At 40.1% G+C, this 18,898-nt stretch overlaps 1 protein-coding gene across 2 annotated transcripts in view; it reads left to right on the top strand.

The window, feature by feature from the left end:
* Nucleotides 1-15,116, top strand: part of Sgf29 (SAGA-associated factor 29) — a 122,413-nt gene extending 107,297 nt beyond the window's left edge. For both annotated transcript variants that reach the window (XM_071692690.1, XM_071692689.1), the window contains exon 8: nucleotides 14,755-15,116. In XM_071692690.1, the coding sequence (XP_071548791.1) occupies nucleotides 14,755-14,939 (185 nt within the window). In that variant the 3' untranslated portion in view covers nucleotides 14,940-15,116. The remainder of the gene's footprint in view (nucleotides 1-14,754) is intronic.
* Nucleotides 15,117-18,898: the final 3,782 nt, after the last annotated feature.

Below are 18,898 nucleotides of genomic sequence, written 5' to 3'. Positions count from 1 at the left end.
TGGTTGCGAGGCGTGGGCTATGGATAGAGTTGTGCGCAGGAGGATGGATGTGCTGGAAATGAGATGTTTGAGGACAATGTGTGGTGTGAGGTGGTTTGATCGAGTAAGTAACGTAAGGGTAAGAGAGATGTGTGGAAATAAAAAGAGCGTGGTTGAGAGAGCAGAAGAGGGTGTTTTGAAATGGTTTGGGCACATGGAGAGAATGAGTGAGGAAAGATTGACCAAGAGGATATATGTGTCGGAGGTGGAGGGAACGAGGAGAAGTGGGAGACCAAATTGGAGGTGGAAAGATGGAGTGAAAAAGATTTTGTGTGATCGGCGCCTGAACATGCAGGAGGGTGAAAGGAGGGCAAGGAATAGAGTGAATTGGATCGATGTGGTATACCGGGATTGACGTGCTGTCAGTGGATTGAATCAGGGCATGTGAAGCGTCTGGGGTAAACCATGGAAAGCTGTGTAGGTATGTATATTTGCGTGTGTGGACGTATGTATATACATGTGTATGGGGGTGGGTTGGGCCATTTCTTTCGTCTGTTTCCTTGCGCTACCTCGCAAACGCGGGAGACTGCGGTAAAAAAAAAAAAAAAAAAAAACACGTTTTCAAACACACTGTAGAAGTACACTTCCAAGAATCCTTGCCACACCAGATTTCAGAGTTGATATATGCAGTAAGCCCTCAATTTGATAAGACTGATAGGGGGAGGGGTGTCCATTAATGTTAAAAGTATGTTGAATTGAATATAACCTATGGGCCATTTTTAAATACAGTGTATAGTTCACACACTTTCTTTTAACTCTTATCACTTGATGTCGTTTTGAAGTGTAAGCATTGCAAAATTATTTAATGAATAAAGTTGCAGTTCTCTGTATACAACCTGACTGCATGATAGCTTGAGGCCAAGTGAGACCAAAACAAAGCAAGTATACCCCATGCTACTAAAAACAAGTGTTATATGAAATGCGCATAATGTGGCATTTGAGATTTTTTTATTTTTTAAATTTATTATTGATTATTGTATTATTATTTGCGTGGTCTGTTAAATCTGAAATCCGTTATGTTGGAGTTTGTTAAATTGAGGGCTTATTGTACTTGATTCCATTCAAATCAGGAATTAGCAGTCAAAATTTTGAAAAGAGGATTGCAAAGAATATTAAAAGTAACCGAAATGAATTTTACAAGTATTTGAGAAACATAATGTAAGTAAACAATATTTGAGGATAATCAAAGGGTAATATCAAGGCCATGATTTATGATATGAAACTCAGGGTGTCATTTTTTTTTATTAATCCTTCTTCAAATGCAGCATTAGTTCCAAACCCCTTTTCTGTTACAACCTAGTTCAACTTCTCTAAAGCCATTGTGACTTCACCCATCCAAAAATGAAACACCTTACTTTTCATCAAGTATTTATTGAAACTAAAACAGTTACGGTAACAGAAGGAACCTTGGTTACTTTATATATAAAAAGACTGTGGTTGAGAGAGCAGAAGAGGGAACAAATGATAAGAAGTTGTATGCAGCTTCTGTGGATCTGGAGAAAGAGTATGACAGAGTCGAGTGGAATGCCTAATGGGATGTGTTAGGGATATATGGGGTTAGGGGACAACTGTTGGATGGTGTGAAAGCTTTCTATAGAGGAGCAAATGCATGTGTAAGAGTGGTTGGAGAGATTTGTTATACATATAGCTGTGCGACAGGTCTGTGTAATGTCACCATGATAAGAGAGATGAAAGCAAAACTAAGGAAAGGGGATGCAGAGATGGAGTCTGGTGGTCAGGTATGGTGGTTAGTGACAAGTCTGTTTGTATATGATACCATGTTGTTTGCAGAGAGTGAAGAGTAGTTGCAAAAGGTTGTAAGTATGTTTTATGATGTGTATAAACATAGATGACTGAAGGGAATGCAAGTAAAGTAATGGTGTTTGAAAGGAGACAAAGTGAAAGTATAGATTTTGCAAAACCCTATGGAGTGAAAGAAGGTGTTTTAAGCTGTGCTATAGATATGGGGGGAGAAACACTGGTAGAGTGAGAAAATCTAAGTATTTAGGAGCTGATTCAAGTAAGTTTGGTGATATGGAAAGATTGACAAAGGAGAGAGCAGTAGAAAAGTTACGGGTTCCTTATCAGAGTAATGAAGTATAAGTATACAAGTAACAGCATAGTCCTCCTGACCCTGAACTCTGCAGCCAAAACATGTACATGGAATGAGTCTAAGTCAAGAATCCATGTTGTGGATATGAGCTATTTGAGAGGGGCCTGTGGTATGACTATGGAATAAAGAAAGAAATGGGGGTATATGAGAGATGTGTTATGGCAGGGATGCTAAGGCAGTGAATTGTAGAGTGATAGAGTGGGTGAAACATAATACTTTGAGTTGGATTGGACATGTGGAAAGAAAGCAGCAAGGGGAGTTTACAAGAAAAATGTATGATACTACAATTAAAGAAAATGGTATAAAGATCACAGCTGACATGGAGAAGCAGATTGGAAGAGTACTGGAGGGATAGAAATGGGGGAAGAATGTATGGAATGATGTATGCAAGGGAGGCATGTAAGGACAGGGATAAGTAGAGACTCTTTTGCTGTAGCCACCCCCTTGATGGGAGATTCCAGAGGGAACGGACATCAGAGATATAGAAGGTAGAATTTATAGGGAAAGCTTAAATGCTTTAAATTTGTCCACCCGAGAAGAGTAAAGGGTGACTTGAGCAGAACACATAACTTTATAAAACAGAGCGATGATGTGGACTGTGAACTGTGTCAGGATATGTAGGAATAGAGAAACCAGAGGATATAACATAAAATTAAGAAAGACATTTGTTAAAAAAGATTTAAAGAAGTACTTTTATAGTATGAGAGTGGTGGATGAATGGAATAGAATGACTGAGGACATGGTCAATGCAGACAGCTTGCACAAATCTTGGGAGCTGTATGAGAGACTTTTCAAGAAAAGGAGTCCACCTCATACAGTACAGTACAAATAGATAATTTTACACACACACACATACACACTTGAGTTCAGGCAGTGCTCCCTGTATTTCAAAACTTTGGAGGGTTTACAGTTCCTGGAGGAAGAGTGTAAAATGTGAAGTGATTTATGTTAATAAGTTTAAAACTATGGAAGCATGCAGAGAGCATTTTATGTTAATAGAAACTGCAGAAGCTGGTGACTGAGTTTGGTAAAGTGTGTGGAAGAAGAAAGTTAAGAGTAAATGTGAATAAGAGCAAGGTTATTAGGTACAGTAGGGTTGAGGGTCAAGTCAATTGGGAGGTGAGTTTGAATGGAGAAAAACTGGAGGAAGTGAAGTGTTTTAGATATCTGGGAGTGGATCTGTCAGCGGATGGAACCATGGAAGCGGAAGTGGATCATAGGGTGGGGGAGGGGGCGAAAATTTTGGGAGCCTTGAAAAATGTGTGGAAGTCGAGAACATTATCCCGGAAAGCAAAAATGGGTATGTTTGAAGGAATAGTAGTTCCAACAATGTTGTATGGTTGCGAGGCGTGGGCTATGGATAGAGTTGTGCGCAGGAGGATGGATGTGCTGGAAATGAGATGTTTGAGGACAATGTGTGGTGTGAGGTGGTTTGATCGAGTAAGTAACGTAAGGGTAAGAGAGATGTGTGGAAATAAAAAGAGCGTGGTTGAGAGAGCAGAAGAGGGTGTTTTGAAATGGTTTGGGCACATGGAGAGAATGAGTGAGGAAAGATTGACCAAGAGGATATATGTGTCGGAGGTGGAGGGAACGAGGAGAAGAGGGAGACCAAATTGGAGGTGGAAAGATGGAGTGAAAAGGATTTTGTGTGATCGGGGCCTGAACATGCAGGAGGGTGAAAGGAGGGCAAGGAATAGAGTGAATTGGAGCGATGTGGTATACAGGGGTTGACGTGCTGTCAGTGGATTGAATCAAGGCATGTGAAGCGTCCGGGGTAAACCATGGAAAGCTGTGTAGGTATGTATATTTGCGTGTGTGGACGTGTGTATGTACATGTGTATGGGGGGGGTTGGGCCATTTCTTTCGTCTGTTTCCTTGCGCTACCTCGCAAACGCGGGAGACAGCGACAAAGTATAAAAAAAAAAAAAAAAAAAGAATTAAGAAAAAGTACTCAAAATACACCAAGGTGATGCACAGCAGGCTGTCAAATGTTTTTGAGATGTTCAGCATCTTGGACTTAGATTGGAAACTAACAGACTATTCTGTTACGTCCCAAACTCAGTTTGATTGGTCCATATCATACTGTACTACTGACCTCAATTAGAACAGAGATACTGTAATTTTACATGTGTATTAACACTGTAAGTGTAACAGCTATACTAATGTCCAAATAATGGCAGGGGATTTAAATAGAACTTGCAAATCTTAAAACTCATGTGAAGACTCCTAATGCATTCTCATAAGGCTTTGCATGCTCTCTCAACAATTAATGGTAAAAAAAGGGTATGTTACAAATGTTAAGGAAAATGTGGGTGAGTAAACTTAAAAAGCTTATTTCTTAAGACAGGTGAACATCTCTTATACAGAGGAACATCATTACTGTTTTAAACTTATTTAGAAATATTGCTTATACTGACAAATTTACAATATCATTATCTTTCATACCTGTATGTATATATCTGTGTTAGTGAGTTAATGCCAGGAACTAAGAAAAGTCCTCATATGCTTATATCTGTTCTGTAGCTGTCAGTTGTAATGCTCTGAAACCACAACTGTCTATCCACAACTAGGCCTTGCAGAACTTTCCATGGTTTTCCCTAGCTGCTCATTATGCTCTGGTTGAGTTCATTAACAGCATGCTAAACCCTGTTTACCACATTGATTCAGTTAACTCTGTCCTGAGCATGTCTTTCACTTCCCTGCTCGTTCAGGCCCTGAGCACTCAAAATCTTACTCTCCACCCTTCCTTCTCTAGTTTGGTCTCCCTTTTCTCATTGTCTCCTTCACTCTGATGCATATATCCTCTCTGTCAATCTTTCCTCACTCACTCTCTCCATATGTCCAAACCATTTCAGCACACACACATCAGCTCTCAACCATAATCTTTTTACCACACTTCTCTCTTACCCTGTCATAACTTATTCAGTCAATCCTCCTTACAGATGTTGTTCTCAAACATTTCCTTTCACAAACATTCATCCTCTTTTGTAAATTCTCATCCCTATCCTGTGCTTTGCATCCATACAACACCATCAGAAATACTGTACCTTCAAACATACCAATTTTCACCATCCCAGATAATGACCTCTCTTTTCCACACATTCCTTAATACTTCAGTTCACACCCATGTCTACTTCCAGGTATCCAACACACTTTAATATCTAGTTTTTTCATTTTAAACTCACACCCCCAACTAAACTGTCTTCCCAGAAGTAAACCTGATAACTTTACTTTTATATACATATACTCCCAACATTCTACTTTCACACTTCCAAACCTAGAAACCAACTGATGCAGTTTTCTCTCTTCCACTAAGCATATCTGTCTACCCTATCATATGTGCTCTACAGATCCAGAAATACCAATTTCAAGTCCTTTTGTTTCTTTATGTATTTTCCAACCGCAGTTTTCAGAGCTAATACCTGATCCACACATGTTCTACCCATTCCCAGTTTGATGCTCTGTGCAGGCCACCATCCTCTTAATCACTGCTCTTCTACAAAACTTACCAGGTACATTCAACAAATTTATACTTTTGCTCTCACCTTTGTCCCCCTTGCCCTTATACAGTGGCACTATACATGCATTCCACCAATCTTCAGGCACCACCATGATTCATACTTACATTGAAAATCTTAACCAACTAATCAGTATCACAGTCATCCCATTTCTTAAGAAATCAAACTTCAGTACCATCCACTCCAGTTGTCTTACCACATTTCATCTTACACAAGGCATGTATCACCTCTTTTCTCTTCACCAAACCTCTTGCCATGACTCTCTAACTTTGCATACCTACCCCTAACCCAAGCACCTTACATCTGCCATTCTGTCATCAAATACATTCATCATACCTGTAAAGTACTCACTCCATATCTTCACCTTATCACTGTCTGTTGCCTTTTCATCATTAGCCCCCTCACTTTGTTCTCTCTTTCTCTCTCTTTACCTACTTCCAAAACATTTTCTTATTTTCCCTGAAGTTTGCTGATACTCACTTACCCCAACTCTCAGATGCCCTCTTTTACAGCCTCTGCAGCTCCCTTCTGACCTCCTGGCACTTTTATTCTTTAAATTTATACTTGAAAAATCAGATCACTCTAATTCTTACTCAGTGGATGGCTTTTATAGGTTTGTTAGTTCTGTATGGGACATGGCTTTGGTAGTTTTGCAGTTGGTGATTATAAAGATATGCCAGTAGGGTTGTTATTTTATTTATTTATTTTGCTTTGTCGCTGTCTCCCGCGTTTGCGAGGTAGTGCAAGGAAACAGACGAAAGAAATGGCCCAACCCACCCTCATACACATGTATATACATACACGTCCACACACGCAAATATACATACCTATACATCTCAGTGTACACATATATATACACACACAGACATATACATATATACACATGTACATAATTCATACTGTCTGCCTTTATTTATTCCCATCGCCACCTCGCCACACATGGAATAACATCCCCCTCCCCCCTCATGTGTGCGAGGTAGCGCTAGGAAAAGACAACAAAGGCCCCATTCGTTCACACTCAGTCTCTAGCTGTCATGCAATAATGCCCGAAACCACAGCTCCCTTTCCACATCCAGGCCCCACAGAACTTTCCATGGTTTACCCCAGACGCTTCACATGCCTTGATTCAAGTCGACAGCAAGTCGACCCCGGTATACCACATCAATCTAATTCACTCTATTCCTTGCCCGCCTTTCACCCTCCTGCATGTTCAGGCCCCGATCACTCAAAATCTTTTTCACTCCATCTTTCCACCTCCAATTTGGTCTCCCACTTCTCCTCGTTCCCTCCACCTCCAACACATATATCCTCTTGGTCAATCTTTCCTCACTCATTCTCTCCATGTGCCCAAACCATTTCAAAACACCCTCTTCTGCTCTCTCAACCACGCTATTTTTATTTCCACACATCTCTCTTACCCTTACATTACTTACTCGATCAAACCACCTCACACCACATATTGTCCTCAAACATCTCATTTCCAGCACATCCACCCGCCTGCACACAACTCTATCCATAGCCCACACCTCGCAACCATACAACATTGTCGGAACCACTATTCCTTCAAACATAGCCATTTTTGCTTTCCGAGATAATGTTCTCGACTTCCACACATTCTTCAAGGCTCCCAGGATTTTCGCCCCCTCCCCCACCCTATGATTCACTTCCGCTTCCATGGTTCCATCCGCTGCCAGATCCACTCCCAGATATCTAAAACACTTCACTTCCTCCAGTTTTTCTCCATTCAAACTCACCTCCCAATTGACTTGACCCTCAACCCTACTGTACCTAATAACCTTGCTCTTATTCACATTTACTCTTAACTTTCTTCTTTCACACACTTTACCAAACTCAGTCACCAGCTTCTGCAGTTTCTCATGTGAATCAGCCACCAGCACTGTATCATCAGCGAACAACAACTGACTCACTTCCCAAGCTCTCTCATTCCCAACAGACTTCATACTTGCCCCTCTTTCCAAAACTCTTGCATTCATCTCCCTAACAACCCCATCCATAAACAAATTAAACAACCATGGCTCTGATACATGATAAATGTTATAATTTGTTAATTGTAGTCACCACCTCTTTTGCTGCATCACTCAAGTTTTACAATTGGTACACAGTCTGTGATGTAAAATTTTATTAAAGTTGTGGTATATCAATAGAATATATGTAAGGTGTTAGGAAAATTAATGGGACCTTATGATTTGGTTGTCACTGCTAAATCTCTGTTAGATATCAACAAGAGAGATTTCCTCATCAAATACTCAATTCCAGGTTACACTCTGTTTAATAGGGACAGGGGAAACAAAGAGTTATCATCTTGCTCTTCATTAGAGCTCATTCAAATCTTGTAATAAAAAATGCTGTAGCTGTTGATAATGTCAATTTGATTTTTGTGGAAATTAAAGTTAAACTTCATAAGAAAATAACAGTAGGACTAATTCATAGGCCACCTACGTACACACCAGAAGTAGATGTAAGATTTTATGATCAGTTTACAGAAATTTGTAATGAATAAGATTATTTCATTGTAGGAGACTCTAACATACTGGTATCTAAATGGGGAAAATCCCTTGCCAATTTAGCTCCGGCCTTGGACTTTACATAAATTTTCTTGATAGTGCTCAAATCCAATTAGCCAAGAACCCTGCTTGCATCAAGAATAGATTTAGTTCTAACTACAATGAGGATCTTGTTAATAATGGTAAAGTTAGAAAAATGTTTGGTACAAGTATTCGCCAACAAATTACTTTTGAGGCTGCTTTCAACACTGCATGTAATGTTGGACAACATGAGTCACAAAAAAATACTGTTTTAAACATGCAAAATTTTATGATCACTGTTTTTGACAGGCAAACCTGTGAAGATATGGTAAATAAAAATGACATGAATATAGCTAAGAAAAACTTAAACATAGAAAAACTTCAGTGAAACCTTCAAAGTAGTGGAGGGGACATACTTGCCAGGGCATGTTAGACGGTCTGTTTCCAAAATGAAACCAGGGTGGTTCAACAGTCAAATATAAAAGTGCCCATTTTCTAAGAAAGCAGCTTGTAAGAAACTCAAAGAGACCTGAAACCAACATGGTAGAATATGTTATGTAAATTTGCGCAGAGAAAGTAAGCGAGTTATATGACAAAGCAAATGTCAACTTGAAGCATATATTGTGGAAAACAGCGAAAGAATCCCTAAGGAGTTTTACACTTATGTTAGTAGCAAGAGTCATTACCCGATCAATTGTTCCATCAGTTACTGAAAACGGTGACTTGTTGAAGACAATGTGGCCACGGCAAAAATCATAAATGTATTTCTTGCATCTGTATTTATGACTGAAGACACAACCCATGCCCAGAATCTCGCGTCATTTATAAGAGAGGAGAACATTCTTCACCAAACTGATATAAAAGCTGAAGACATGCTGATGCTGTCAGCAATAAACAGAATGAAATAGATAGATAAAACAGCTGGTCATGATAAGTTTTATCCAAGAACAATGAAAGAGGCAAAAAAAGAGATAGTTAAGCCCTTGACAGCCCTTATCAATAAGTCACTTGCTATGGGAAAAATTCCAGATAAAAGGAAGTTTGTCATTGTAACACTGATATTCAACAAAAGGTAACAAGTCACTGCCCAGAAATTATCATCCCATTAGCTTACCATCTGTTGGAAAGCTAACAGAAACCAACATTCAAAATAGAATTGTAAGCCATATAGAGGACTCCCACTTAATAAACAAGTTTTTTGATGAAATTGCTCATGTCTGAAAAATCTGCTTGATTTGATATAATAAACTTGTATGATGAAAGTAAAGCAGATGTGATATAATTGACATGTATAATGAAAGTAAAGCAGCTGTGATATAATCGACATGTATGATGAAAGTAAAGCAGTTGATGTCATCTATCTAGGTTATCAAAAAACATTTAATAAGGTTCTGCATCAAAAGTTACCAGCAAAATTGTCAGGTTGCAGTGATGAGGTTTTAGTACTTCAATGCACTGGACATTGGTTTACTGGCTGTAAACAAAAAGTTATCAAGCCTATGAATGGTTAGATATAACAAGTGGTGTGCCACAAGGATCAGTCTTCAGATGGGTTCTCTTTCTTGATATATGTTAATGGTATTGATAATGGGCTGCACTGGAAGATTTTAAAATTTGCTGATGATACAAACCTGGGTAATAAATCAACGAATGTACTCGAGCATCTACAATTTCAGAGTGACATAGGCAAACCAATGGGCTGGGCTTATATGTGCAAAATTGTACACATGGAAAAAAAAAAAAAGCAAGCTGCAGGATGAATTCTTTTGAACTGAAAAAGTTATTGATGAAAAAGATGTGTAATAATCTGGTGAGCTAAAATCAAGTAAGCAAGGCATAGAAGCAGTGAAGAGTGAACAAAACTCGTTTTCATAGGTAGGCCCTTCTAATTTGTCGAGGGAAATTATCCTTCCTCTTTACATTTCACTCTGGTTTGTCCCCATCTTGAATATTTTGTTCAGTTTTTGTCACCTTACCTAAAAAAAAAAGATAAAATGGATAGAGTGCAGCATCGAGACACAAAGAGGGTTCTCAGACTGAGGAACAAATGATATGGAACAAGTGGCTACTTAAAATGGTTGAAAGCAGAATCATAGATACCTTTATGAAAAGACTTGGTGAATATTTCAAGTCCATGATGTACATTACTTGCATCTCAAGTCACATTGACAATTTGAATTATCTGTATACCTTTTTAACTTTTACCACAGTAATCTGTGACTTTCTGATATTTTCCACTATCACACACAGCCTCAAAAGGACCCAAATGTCTGTTGCTGTTTGAAATCCTATGTATATCAGTGACAGTGGCCTTGAAGTGGCATATGGACTATCTGAAGATTTACTGCCACCCTCTCCCCACTATATAAGACTTGCCACTTAGTAGGGTGATCTTAATGTGATTTTGCACTGTTCTGTAGTTGTTCACTGTGTTTTTATGTTCCTGGTAGTGTACACATGTAATATGGGGCACCATGGGCCTGTAAACATGTTGGCTAGTTTGTCAGTGGAGGAAATGTTTATAATTGTGGAATGCCAACACTCCTCTACCATTACTCATGGCACATTTTTGACCATTTCAAATGGATAAAGGTGATGGTATATTTTGCTTTATAAAAAGATTTGTGTCATAGTTGTTAAGATGTCTGATACTTTCTAGAATTTAACTGGATTAGGGATGTCAGATACCATGTAGAATGGTTAAAATGAATTTAACATTTATGAAATTCTCCAAGTAAATAATGAAGCAAAAGTTAAGGTATAATGCTAGCTGATGCATTTCATACACAAGATTGAGCAGGGTGTTCTTATACAGAATTAGCCATTTCATCATTGAAGAAAATTATTCCTAATGTGTAGCATTTATTTTCATGTACAATACAGAAAGACATGTTTGGCATGGAAAAATTTATTATAAAGTATGATTGGATGTTAATGTGCTGAGAGGTGCAACTGGAGGGATGTCTGATCATTATCTTGTGGAGGCTAAGGTGAAGATTTGTATGGGTTTTCAGAAAAGAAGAGTGAATGTTGGGGTGAAGAGGGTGGTGAGAGTAAGTGAGCTTGGGAAGGAGACCTGTGTGAGGAAGTACCAGGAGAGACTGAGTACAGAATGGAAAAATGTGAGAACAATGGAAGTAAGGGGAGTGGGGGAGGAATGGGATGTATTTAGGGAATCAGTGATGGATTGCGCAAAAGATGCTTGTGGCATGAGAAGAGTGGGAGGTGGGTTGATTAGAAAGGGTAGTGAGTGGTGGGATGAAGAAGTAAGAGTATTAGTGAAAGAGAAGAGAGAGGCATTTGGACGATTTTTGCAGGGAAGAAATGCAATTGAGTGGGAGATGTATAAAAGAAAGAGACAGGAGGTCAAGAGGAAGGTGCAAGAGGTGAAAAAAAGGGCAAATGAGAGTTGGGGTGAGAGAGTATCATTAAATTTTAGGGAGAATAAAAAGATGTTCTGGAAGGAGGTAAATAAAGTGCGTAAGACAAGGGAGCAAATGGGAACTTCAGTGAAGGGCGCAAATGGGGAGGTGATAACAAGTAGTCTTGATGTGAGAAGGAGATGGAGTGAGTATTTTGAAGGTTTGTTGAATGTGTTTGATGATAGAGTGGCAGATATAGGGTGTTTTGGTCGAGGTGGTGTGCAAAGTGAGAGGGTTGGGGAAAATGATTTGGTAAACAGAGAAGAGGTAGTGAAAGCTTTGCGGAAGATGAAAGCCGGCAAGGCAGCAGGTTTGGATGGTATTGCAGTGGAATTTATTAAAAAAGGGGGTGACTGTATTGTTGACTGGTTGGTAAGGTTATTTAATGTATGTATGACTCATGGTGAGGTGCCTGAGGATTGGCGGAATGCGTGCATAGTGCCATTGTACAAAGGCAAAGGGGATAAGAGTGAGTGCTCAAATTACAGAGGTATAAGTTTGTTGAGTATTCCTGGTAAATTATATGGGAGGGTATTGATTGAGAGGGTGAAGGCATGTACAAAGCATCAGATTGGGGAAGAGCAGTGTGGTTTCAGAAGTGGTAGAGGATGTGTGGATCAGGTGTTTGCTTTGAAGAATGTATGTGAGAAATACTTAGAAAAGCAAATGGATTTGCATGTAGCATTTATGGATCTGGAGAAGGCATATGATAGAGTTGATAGAGATGCTCTGTGGAAGGTATTAAGAATATATGGTGAGGGAGGAAAGTTGTTAGAAGCAGTGAAAAGTTTTTATCGAGGATGTAAGGCATGTGTACGTGTAGGAAGAGAGGGGAGTGATTGGTTCTCGGTGAATGTAGGTTTGCGGCAGGGGTGTGTGATGTCTCCATGGTTGTTTAATTTGTTTATGGATGGGGTTGTTAGGGAGGTAAATGCAAGAGTTTTGGAAAGAGGGGCAAGTATGAAGTCTGTTGGGGATGAGAGAGCTTGGGAAGTGAGTCAGTTGTTGTTCGCTGATGATACAGCGCTGGTGGCTGATTCATGTGAGAAACTGCAGAAGCTGGTGACTGAGTTTGGTAAAGTGTGTGGAAGAAGAAAGTTAAGAGTAAATGTGAATAAGAGCAAGGTTATTAGGTACAGTAGGGGTGAGGGTCAAGTCAATTGGGAGGTGAGTTTGAATGGAGAAAAACTGGAGGAAGTGAAGTGTTTTAGATATCTGGGAGTGGATCTGGCAGCGGATGGAACCATGGAAGCGGAAGTGGATCATAGGGTGGGGGAGGGGGCGAAAATTCTGGGGGCCTTGAAGAATGTGTGGAAGTCGAGAGCATTATCTCGGAAAGCAAAAATGGGTATGTTTGAAGGAATAGTGGTTCCAACAATGTTGTATGGTTGGGAGGTGTGGGCTATGGATAGAGTTGTGCGCAGGAGGATGGATGTGCTGGAAATGAGATGTTTGAGGACAATGTGTGGTGTGAGGTGGTTTGATCCAGTGAGTAACGTAAGGGTAAGAGAGCTGTGTGGAAATAAAAAGAGCGTGGTTGAGAGAGCAGAAGAGGGTGTTTTGAAGTGGTTTGGGCACATGGAGAGAATGAGTGAGGAAAGATTGACCAAGAGGATATATGTGTCGGAGGTGGAGGGAACGAGGAGAAGAGGGAGACCTAATTGGAGGTGGAAAGATGGAGTGAAAAAGATTTTGTGTGATCGGGGCCTGAACATGCAGGAGGGTGAAAGGAGGGCAAGGAATAGAGTGAATTGGAGCGATGTGGTATACCGGGGTTGACGTGCTGTCAGTGGATTGAATCAAGGCATGTGAAGCGTCTGGGGTAAACCATGGAAAGCTGTGTAGGTATGTATATTTGCGTGTGTGGACGTATGTATATACATGTGTATGGGGGGGGGGGTTGGGCCATTTCTTTCGTCTGTTTCCTTGTGCTACCTCGCAAACGCGGGAGACAGCGACAAAGTATAATAATAAAAAAAAAATTAGAATATCAATTGGGAGGTAAGTTTGAATGGAGAAAAACTGGAGGAAGTAAAGTGTTTTAGATATCTGGGAGTGGATCTGGCAGCGGATGGAACCATGGAAGCGGAAGTGGATCATAGGGTGGGGGAGGGGGCGAAAATCCTGGGAGCCTTGAAGAATGTGTGGAAGTCGAGAACATTATCTCGGAAAGCAAAAATGGGTATGTTTGAAGGAATAGTGGTTCCAACAATGTTGTATGGTTGCGAGGCGTGGGCTATGGATAGAGATGTGCGCAGGAGGATGGATGTGCTGGAAATGAGATGTTTGAGGACAATGTGTGGTGTGAGGTGGTTTGATCGAGTAAGTAACGTAAGGGTAAGAGAGATGTGTGGAAATAAAAAGAGCGTGGTTGAGAGAGCAGAAGAGGGTGTTTTGAAATGGTTTGGTCACATGGAGAGAATGAGTGAGGAAAGATTGACCAAGAGGATATATGTGTCAGAGGTGGAGGGAATGAGGAGAAGTGGGAGACCAAATTGGAGGTGGAAAGATGGAGTGGAAAAGATTTTGTGTGATCAGGGCCTGAACATGCAGGAGGGTGAAAGGAGGGCAAGGAATAGAGTGAATTGGATCGATGTGGTATACCGGGGTTGACGTGCTGTCAGTGGATTGAATCAGGGCATGTGAAGCGTCTGGGGTGAACCATGGAAAGCTGTGTAGGTATGTATATTTGCGTGTGTGGACGTATGTATATACATGTGTATGGGGCTGGGTTGGGCCATTTCTTTCGTCTGTTTCCTTGCGCTACCTCGCAAACGCGGGAGACAGCGACAAAGCAAAAAAAAAAAAAAAAAAATAGAATATATGTATAGTTCAAGAGTGTGTCAGAGAGAGGAAAATTGACAAAGAGTGTATGTCACCAAGATGAGGGAAAGAGGAATCGAAAGTTACGACCCAGATAAAAGGATGAAGTTAGGGATGATATGGATGAAAAAAGTGTAAACATAAAAGAATGAATAGAAATTTACAAGGATGTAAAGATATTTGAAGTACACTATGCATGGGTTACTATGTTTGACAGCATGAATGATGTAGACAAACAGGGACATCTTTAGTAATGTGAACTAATATTTGGCAAATCTAATTTTTTTCCTCAGTGATGGCACTTTATCCACAAACTACTTGCTTTTACAAGGCAGTCATCAATCGTCTACCCACCTTAGCAACAGAAGAGTATGAGGTGCTCTTTGAGGATCCTTCATATGCTGATGGTTATTCCCCACCCCTGATGGTTGCACAGAGATATGTCATACAGATCAAGGAAGTTAGCAAAAAAAAATGAAGCCTGAAGATTCTAGGCAGTAGAGTAAAATTAAATAAATTAACAGTGGTTTCATATTAAAATCAACAAAATACAAGAGACAACAACATAATCTAAGTTTCAGAAGTGCTGAAGAGAGAACTGAATCATGTTCAAGTGATGTATGCAAAACTGGCTTTAAATAAACATTACATCCTTGTTGATATTTTCTATGTGTATTGAGCATATATGAGCCTTAATGTCATAAAGGTCCATGCAGACATTCTGAATGGGCAGTTCTTCAGAACATTTTGGGAAAACACATTAAAAAGAGATATACTGGGCGTTTATAACATGTATATCTGAATTTTGATGTCTCTGATTTATGCATAGAACCCTTTTGAGATTAATGAACGAATGTATTGAACACTGATATCTCTTTAAAGATAGATGATGTTTATTAGTCATAGCTTGTCACTGCCAAATTTTGTGACTTTATTTGAGGGATAGATAGATAGATAAAAATGAAATGTAAAGAGCTTTTGCCTGGTTGAATTGTGTAGAGAATGAATAATTAGGTATTATTTTTTTTTTAATCTTCCTGTATCAATTTTAATGGCATTATGCCTGCTGTCAAATTACAAAACATACTTTATATATTCCTATGAATCCTCAAGATTAAAGGAAAGTCAGCATTCCAGGTAAAGGTTAGTATCCTACAGGATAGAGTAGAAAAATACTAACCAAATATTTCCTTCATTTCACAGAATGTGACTACAAGAGGCAGGAGTTCAGGGGTCTAGAAATGCTCTCCTCAATTTTTACCTTCTAAAAGTGGGAATGATAGAAGTAAGGATTTTTCTCTTGGTGTCTTGGTTCTTGATGCTACCATGTTGGCAAGGTGGGAAAGATGGGCACTTTAGAGAGAGTCATGGCAAGTGATTTGATGAATAGAAAAGAGGTAGAGAAAGCCAAGTGAAAGATGAAATTTGAGAAGGCACCTGGAGTGGATGGTACAAAGCTGAATTTTTCAAGGAAGGGGGACGAATGTTGCTGATCGGTTAGTTGGGATTTTCATAGTATGGATGATTCATTGAGGTATCAGAGGATTGACACAATGCCTGTATAGTGCCACTGTATAAAGGTAAGGGAAATAAAAGTGACTGTTCAAATTGCAAAGGTATAGGGTATAATGGAGAAAGAATTCTACCCATATATTCCCTGCGTGTCATAGGAGACTAAGAGGGGTGGAAGCAGGGGGCCAGAAACCCTCCAATATTTGTATTTCAATTTCTAAAAGATGGAACTGAAGAAAGAGCTAAGTGAGAAATGCTCATCTTGCTTGAAGCCTCAAGCTGGAGTGTCTGATTTGTGTGGATGCAACCAAGACGAGATGAAAGGGGAGATAGGTAGTATGTATAAGGAAAGGAACCTAGATTTTCTATCTCTGAGTGAAACGGAGGTCAAGGGTAAGGGGGAAATATGGTTTGGGAATGTCTTGTGTACAAAGATAGGGGTTTGTGAAGGGTGGAAACTAAGGAAGGGGTAGAAGTACTGACCAAGCAGTTGTGGAAATCTGTACAAGCATGTAAGGAAGTGAGCTCCAGATGGATGTGGTTAACAATTAATGTGAATGGTGAGAGATGGGTGATTATGTGCTTATGCACCTGGTCTTAAGAAGAAAGGTAAAGAGACGCAAGCATTTTTGGTGTAGCTAAGTGAGTTTGTCGGCGGTTTTTATGCAAGAGACAAGATATTAGTGATGGGTGATTAAAGGGCAAAAGTGAGTAATGTGGCAGTTGAAGGTATAACTTGTGGGCATGGGGTATTTGGTGGGGTGAGGTGAGGTGAATGGGAATGGTGAACAACTTGTGGAGTTGTGTGCTGATAAAGGACAGGTGATTGGAATATCTGGTATAAAAAGTGGGACATGCACAAGTATAGGTTAGTAGGAAAGATGGTAAGTGGTCATTGTTGGATTATATACAAGCACTTTATGTGATGAATAAGTTCTTGAAAATAGTTGGGTAAATCTATCTATTTCTATGATCCTTGTTTTTACCTGAAACTCCCTCAAGTGGAGGGTCATGACAATAGTCTTCATATCTAGGGAACTCCAGTTCATTGGGTAAATCAAAAGTGCATAAATCAAACAATGCAAATAGTGGAGATTAGGGAGCTTTGTTATTAACAAGACAGTACCAATCTTATATTAGTGAGAAACTACAGTACACTTACCCAGAAATATAAGATGCTATAATACATGTGTGGTTTCAGAAGTGGTAGAGGATGTGTGGATCAGGTGTTTGCTTTGAAGAATGTATGTGAGAAATACTTAGAAAAGCGAATGGATTTGTATGTAGCATTTATGGATCTGGAGAAGGCATATGATAGAGTTGATAGAAATGCTCTGTGGAAGGTTTTAAGAATATATGGTGTGGGAGGGAAGTTGTTAGAAGCAGTGAAAAGTTTTTATCGAGGATGTAAGGCATGTGTACGTGTAGGAAGAGAGGAAAGTGATTGGTTCTCAGTGAATGAAGGTTTGCGGCAGGGGTGTGTGATGTCTCCATGGTTGTTTAATTTGTTTCTGGATGGGGTTGATGGGGAGGTGAATGCAAGAGTTTTGGAAAGAGGGGCAAGTATGCAGTCTGTTGTGGATGAGAGAGCTTGGGAAGTGAGTCAGTTGTTGTTCGCTGATGATACAGCGCTGGTGGCTGATTCATGTGAGAAACTGCAGGAGCTGGTGACTGAGTTTGGTAAAGTGTGTGAAAGAAGAAAGTTAAGAGTAAATGTGAATAAGAGCAAGGTTATTAGGTACAGTAGGGTTGAGGGTCAAGTCAATTGGGAGGTAAGTTTGAATGGAGAAAAACTGGAGGAAGTAAAGTGTTTTAGATATCTGGGAGTGGATTTGGCAGCAGATGGAACCATGGAAGCGGAAGTGAATCATAGGGTGGGGGAGGGGGCAAAAATTCTAGGAGCCTTGAAGAATGTGTGGAAGTCGAGAACATTATCTTGGAAAGCAAAAATGGGTATGTCTGAAGGAATAGTGGTTCCAACAATGTTGTACGGTTGCGAGGCGTGGGCTATGGATAGAGTTGTGCGCAGGAGGGTGGATGTGCTGGAAATGAGATGTTTAAGGACAATATGTGGTGTGAGGTCGTTTGATCAAGTAAGTAATATAAGGGTAAGAGAGATGTGTGGAAATAAAAAGAGTGTGGTTGAGAGAGCAGAAGAGGGTGTTTTGAAATGGTTTGGTCACATAGAGAGAATGAGTGAGGAAAGATTGACCAAGAGGATATATGTGTCAGAGGTGGAGGGAACGAGGAGAAGTGGGAGACCAAATTGGAGGTGGAAAGATGGAGTGAAAAAGATTTTGAGTGATCGGGGCCTGAACATGCAGGAGGGTGAAAGGCGTGCAAGGAATAGAGTGAATTGGAACGATGTGGTATACCGGGGTCAATGTGCTGTCAGTGGATTGAACCAGGGTATGTGAAGCGTCTGGGGTAAACCATGGAAAGTTGTGTGGGGCCTGGATGTGGAAAGGGAGCTGTGGTTTCGGTGCATTATTACATGACAGCTAGAGACTGAGTGTGAACGAATGTGGCCTTTGTTGTCTTTTCCTAGCGCTACCTCGCACACATGAGGGGGGAGGGGGTTGTTATTACATGTGTGGCGGAGTGGCGATGGAAATAAATAAAGGCAGACAGTATGAATTATGTCTTTCTTTCTTTCAAACTATTCGCCATTTCCCGCATTAGCGAGGTAGCGTTAAGAACAGAGGACTGGGCCTTTGAGGGAATACCCTCACCTGGCCCAATTCTCTGTTCCTTCTTTTGGGGGAAAAAAAAAAAAAAAAAAAAAAAAAAAAAAAAAAAAAAAAACGAGAGGGGAGGATTTCCAGCCCCCCGCTCCCTCCCCTTTTAGTCGCCTTCTACGACACGCAGGGAATACGTGGGAAGTATTCTTAATCCCCTATCCCCAGGGATAATGAATTATGTACA

Source organism: Panulirus ornatus, chromosome 53 (genome assembly GCF_036320965.1).
Source record: "Panulirus ornatus isolate Po-2019 chromosome 53, ASM3632096v1, whole genome shotgun sequence".
Lineage (NCBI taxonomy): Eukaryota > Metazoa > Arthropoda > Malacostraca > Decapoda > Palinuridae > Panulirus > Panulirus ornatus.
Note: the sequence above shows the minus strand (reverse complement) of the source record. Positions and strands in the feature narration are given on the sequence as shown.